The sequence below is a fragment of the Rutidosis leptorrhynchoides genome, unplaced genomic scaffold (genome assembly GCF_046630445.1).
Source record: "Rutidosis leptorrhynchoides isolate AG116_Rl617_1_P2 unplaced genomic scaffold, CSIRO_AGI_Rlap_v1 contig118, whole genome shotgun sequence".
Classification (NCBI taxonomy): Eukaryota; Viridiplantae; Streptophyta; class Magnoliopsida; order Asterales; family Asteraceae; genus Rutidosis; species Rutidosis leptorrhynchoides.
This window is the reverse complement of record NW_027266373.1, coordinates 13,329-18,952: the sequence shown is the minus strand read 5'-3', so window position 1 is coordinate 18,952 and position 5,624 is coordinate 13,329. Positions and strand designations below refer to the sequence as shown.

The window sequence follows — 5,624 nt, the reverse complement described above, 5'->3', positions numbered from 1 at the left end:
ACGTTCCCACTGATTGGTAGTTGAATGGAAGCATTCAACAAAGCTTGGGTCACTTCAGACAAAAAATGCCAAATGATCACCCTCCAACGCAGACCACTCGTCAAGATGTGGCATCTAGATGCAAGAACATTAAGACTAGATATACATAAATACGTACAAAAAGAAGTAATAGTGTGACAAAATTAATAAAGTGATCAGCACATGTGAACATTAGTTTATATATAATAGGCAGCTAATATTGAATCGACAAGTACAGTCCATAAATAATTTAATAATCAAATTATTCACAAAGCTCGTGGCCATACTTGAGATTCGAGAATTGCTGATACTGCTTTTGCTCTTACCATTTCTGCACTTTTCCTCATCACCGAATTGTATAAATCACCTAGCTTGACAGCAAGAGAAAATAGCATTTTCTGCAAGGAAATTGAAGATGATGAATAATTGCAACATGCCTAACTCAACGTAACAAATGGAAGCACAGAATTAATCAGCAGATTCAGCATTTAGGCTCAACCAACATCAAATGCGGTTCAATGATAGAAAGAGGACTTTAGATTGGCCTTCAACAAATTACTACCAAGCTTCATCTGGGCCAGATATTTCTTTATATGCATGGTGTTGGGTGAGTTAAAGGATTGGTAGCCATAATGTAGATACTAAGACTCACCACACCAGCCACAGCAAACTCGGTCTTAATTTGCCTCTGTTTCATATTCTGGGTCATCCCCTTTAGCAGTCCGATCGTGGCATGGCTGACAGTGATCAGGGTTTTCGCGTTAAGGCTTCTTGCTGATGCAATTAAGGATCGTTTTGGCTTTAAGTGGGGCGTGATAGATGGTGGGGTTTGGTAGTTTAGATGGATTTTGATGGCATGAGTTTCGGAACGTTCTTCCTCAAGCACATTGCGTTGTGTCCTGCACTCGTTTCCTCTGAAAATTGGTTTTTTTTTTTTAATCCTTAATGAAAGTGATGAGACTGGGACTAATGTGGAGAGGTTCTACTGTTGAGAGGCTTGAGATTTGGATTGATTGAATTAGTTTCTGAATTTTTTTTTTTTTTTTTTTTGGTATGGTACTTTTGCTTGGGCTCTTGTATTGAAAACTTTTAGTACGAAATTAAAGGTGATCTTGTGGAAAAAAGAAGAAGAGGGAGGTGGTTCAGTGGTTTGGTTCTCTAGAACCGTCCCTGGAAGTGGAACCAGACCGCCTGGACCATACTCATCCCTAGTTTCTGCTGCATGGATTATATGGTATTATTGATGATGATGATGATGATGATGCAAATTTATGTTGAATTACTTTTAGTTGCAAAGTTCTGATTTATTCTGGATTGACTGATGATGACATGAGCTTGAGAAATCACTTCCAGATGCAAAGCTCCAATTCGCTTTGGGTTGACTGTTGATTCTTGTTTATGAGCTCCATCCTGACTTTGGAGGAGTTACTTGTTCGAATGTTACCTGCTATTACATATTTTTGATCCATTGTATGAATTATAACTGATACACTGCACATAATCTTTGCTGTGTAGAGATATTCTGTGGTGCGGTGTTTTAGTGCATAGAATAACCTTGAGCCGTACTGCAAGAAGCATCATGGTGAGAGCCTTATCGAACCTACTGCTCAAGGGCATTACAGGGTCCCCAGCAGGATGCTCTAATAGAATGGTGAGCTTTTGTTCCTGTATCAACTAGCATAAGATGTGGTTATACTTGTTATTACTGAACGGATGGAGGTGCATAGGATTGAATTCTGAAAATAAAAGATGGTTTTTAATGTGCGCCCCAAGATATTGAGTAGAAGCTAGTGTAGCTGGGCAGACAAAAAACCAGAAGTACAAATGTGGAGCTCAGCAGGGAGTCACTGCAGCTTTCCTTCTTTACTCTGAAGGGTCTTAATTGGAATTACGTAGGTTATTTCCGTAAGGACCCCAAGTTGCTTCTTCTCCACCACAGCAGTTGTGCTTATGTGATACCCCACTGATGGAAGTACAATGCTGGTCATTACTGGCAGTGACTTCCTATTTTAAACCTTTGCTTCTTTTCTTAGTCATTGCCAATGTAAAAACCTTTCAGTAAATTCTTAAACTTGTTTCTCAAAGGATAGTGAGGCAGTGCCCGACTGAAATAAAAGCCATTGGCTATTGGTCAGGTGTTTAGACCCTCTTAACTCTGAAGCCTTATCTTATTTTGTCTGAATTACTTAAGTCTGTATCTTATTTTGTATTTGCAATATTGTGCTAACAACCCTTTCGCAACCATTATTAGCAGGTATCTGCATCATCTATTCAGAAAGGAATGAGATACTCCACAACTGTACCAAATGACCCTGACATGCATGATGACTTCAAACCTATGGATAAGTTTCAGGACCGTGTCACTTCTCTAAAGGATGTTGTTGAACAGGTAGGTGCTCTGAGACAGCACATGACATGGTTATACAGTTCTTTGTTATGTTCTGTGTCCTACTTACTTGGCTCATCTATTCTCTTCTTTTGTTTAACTTCATTAGTTTATGATTTAGGATGTCAAAGATAATCCTGTGATGATATACATGAAAGGGGTCCCTGAGTTTCCGCAGTGTGGGTTCAGCTCTCTAGCTGTAAGAGTATTGAAACATTACAGTAAGTTCTCTTGCCTTTTATAGGGTCTTGCCTTTTATAGCGTTTTCAGCATGTCTTTGGTGGACTTACCTACTGACATTATCAATTCGAAAGACTATGGAGAAGGAGCTTTGACAAATTTGGCTGCTGAATGTATTTTCTGATCTATGTGTCTGATCTTTGTTTTAGGCTTGGACTGGAACTTTGCGAAATGTGCTTCGTTGAGCTGGTTATGATTTGATTAGAGAGGAAATTACTGGAGTGGATTGTTTTTAATTGGTACAGGAATTAGCATAGAGCTTATCATCACTTTTCTAGATAATGCTATTGAAGGAATATACTCACATTCCAAATGAACCTATCTAGAAAACTCTGAATGTACAATTCCAAGTACAATTACTACTGGGAATGTGAGATTACGTGGCTACTGCACTAGAGTAGCACATGAGACTTGAGTACTGATGCCGATCATCCTTTTGCACATGTTATTCACTTCAAACATCAACATTCAATCAGCTCTACCAATATACAAATGGTACCGAAACTTATTGTGTTAAAACATCTTTGTCCTCTACTGTACCTACACATCTCGTGCCTCAGTGGGAGCATTCTGAAGGCAAATCAGGCGGAGAGTTTTTGTCAAATTCTTAGTTTCCCAAGATTTAAATTATTAAAAGAGCTTTGGTCAGCAAGAAGCTGTAAAACTGGAAAAAAATCTAATCCAAATCACCTATATTCATCTTTTCAGCTCGTAATGGTGGATTAATTTCTCTTTCTGTATGATGGGCTTATGCATAGCTCTCACAGCTTGTCATATGCTGATTGCAAGGCTTTGTTGTACATGGAAATCTTTTGATGTCCTGCACAAATGTAATGTCATATACCACATCAAGTGCTAGTGAATGTTGAGCTTGGAAGAAAATGTCAGCAATTTCATTCATATCTATTTCTTCTCACATGTTGCGGTCCTGTAATGATGTGTTATATTTTTGGATTTGATTGACTGAACCTGCTGAAGTCTTCTTACCACCCTTGCAGATGTTCCATTAAGTGCTAGGAATATTTTGGAAAATGCAGAGCGGAAAAGTGCTGTGAAAGCTGCCACTTGGCCTTTTCCTCGGCTTCCTTTCACTCATGATGAGCATGTTCATCTTGAGTGCAAGTTTTTGAAGCCGATTGTTTGTGCAGTTTGACCTTCCCCAATATATTGCTTACTTTCACCAAAAAAAAAAAAAAAAGTGCTGTGAAAGCTTTGTCCTTCCACCAGGTCCCCCCAACATCACAAATCGAAGATTGCTGCTTTTTTGGTTGCTCAATCCATCTATTTTCGCGGACTGATCTACCTTTTGCTCGATGGGATGGACTTACGTGAGTAGGGGGTTCCGTTCAACCCTCGTCTGTCTGGAGGTTTCTCCCAGCATCCTTGTTGTTGAAGTTCGAAGCTGAAGACGGGGCTGCAACTGGTTTCTTCGAAGCTTCTTCAGCGGTGGGATTGTCCTTACCTACCGATCTTTGAGCTGGGATCCTGCTCTTATTTTAGTGTAACGGTTGCCTTTGTGCTGTTTGTTTTGCTTGTTAGCAGCCTCTTTGGGTGCTTTTGCTGCTGTTTTGGCTTTGCCTTTGGGTTTTTTTACCTTGGCACCCTTCCACTCGCTCTGACTAAGTTTTTGGTGCTGAGTTCTTGCTGTATAGCTATATATAGCTCTTTGGTTTAAAGTCAATATAATCTTACCTTTTATCAAAAAAAAAAAAAAATGCTGTGAAAGCTTTCAGGTGAGTCTCTCCTCCCTTTTGACAGTGCGTAATTTTGGCTGATTTTTCATAGAACATTTTTCTTGCAAAGGCCTTTCCAATAACATATTTCACAATGCCAAGATGATTAAGTGTTGATATACTACCTCAAAGTTATAGCAGCCGATGTAGGTTTACTTTGATGTTTTCATTTCTTGTTGAACAAAATGCTTCAGCCTCTAGCATAGTATCTGCCCAGAATATCAGCTGTCACATCAATGCAATCTAGTATTAGTATGCACTTCTGGATTTTCAGCTACATTTTGAGAACAAGCATATGACATCATGGCAAGGATTTTATTCTTCATAGAATATATCAACTTGAAACATGTATCTATGTCGGCTGATTTGTGCTGAAATTTTCAATTGTGGAGATGAGATATCATACAATTCTGTTTTCTTAGCCACTCTTTCTTTTGTAGCCACTGGCCCACTTTCCCCCAGATATTCATCAAGGGGGAGTTCATTGGAGGTTCTGATATTATTATGAATATGCACCAGGTGGGGGTTCGTTCAATACTATTTCTGCTCTTCCTACTTCCGATTAATTTCGGTGATGTGGCTTTTTTTCCATCCAGAGTGGAGAGCTGAAGGAGAAGCTCAAGGATATTGCAGCCAACCAGGAAAAGTCTGCTTAAGCAATACACGGCCGAGTAGAGAGAACAGGATTTGTGAGGTTTTCATTCAACCATGATTTTCTTTCTGCTCTTCTTTCTTCCAATTTAGGTGCTTTATGATGACCATTGAGTGTAACAATGACCTTACCTTGAATAATTATGTTCTTATACCTAATCAATGCATCAAAATAATGTGGCTTCTATTTTGATTTACATATCAAATGTTGCACGGCCAATACTTGCAGCAGATTAGAGTGGTTGTATGGTGAAAAATGAGGCATTGTCTATGATCCTCTTTTTATTTATTTATTTATTTATAGCTGAATCTATCAGCGTACATAAAAAAATAGAATATTTTGCACCTTTTGTTAGATATCTATGTTGGCAAGTTATGCCCCGAGTTTTCTATTCATGTTGTGCAATTTGTACTGCTGAAGCGATCACATCAGAAGACAAATGAAAATGCGATTCGGGTGGGGAGCAGGAAAAGAAGTGATTCTGTTGAACTCCTTCATGAAGGGCTAGGGAAGGTCCTACAAGCTTCCACTGTGGTGTCTTTCTCTTCTATTGGGATTTAGAATGTTTCCAAGCAATGTTCAAGACGTCATTTCC

The 5,624-nt window shown here is 39.0% G+C and overlaps 1 protein-coding gene across 1 annotated transcript; it reads left to right on the top strand.

The window, feature by feature from the left end:
* Window positions 1-1,597: 1,597 nt before the first annotated feature.
* Window positions 1,598-5,033, top strand: LOC139881143 (monothiol glutaredoxin-S15, mitochondrial-like). The gene is made up of 6 exons (XM_071865660.1): window positions 1,598-1,669; window positions 2,273-2,407; window positions 2,526-2,625; window positions 3,643-3,712; window positions 4,818-4,896; window positions 4,974-5,033. Exons 1-6 carry the CDS (start codon window positions 1,598-1,600, stop codon window positions 5,031-5,033), a joined length of 516 nt encoding a protein of 171 aa, XP_071721761.1.
* The last annotated feature ends 591 nt before the right edge of the window (window positions 5,034-5,624 follow it).

Bases quoted from the DNA above. Each gene is read 5' to 3' on its own strand.
- LOC139881143 (XM_071865660.1), top strand. From the start codon at position 1,598: ATGGTGAGAGCCTTATCGAACCTACTGCTCAAGGGCATTACAGGGTCC. The intron at 1,670-2,272 runs GTGAGCTTTTGT...CATTATTAGCAG, and splicing joins CAGGATGCTCTAATAGAATG to GTATCTGCATCATCTATTCA. The intron at 3,713-4,817 runs GCCTTTTCCTCG...TTTCTTTTGTAG, and splicing joins GCTGTGAAAGCTGCCACTTG to CCACTGGCCCACTTTCCCCC.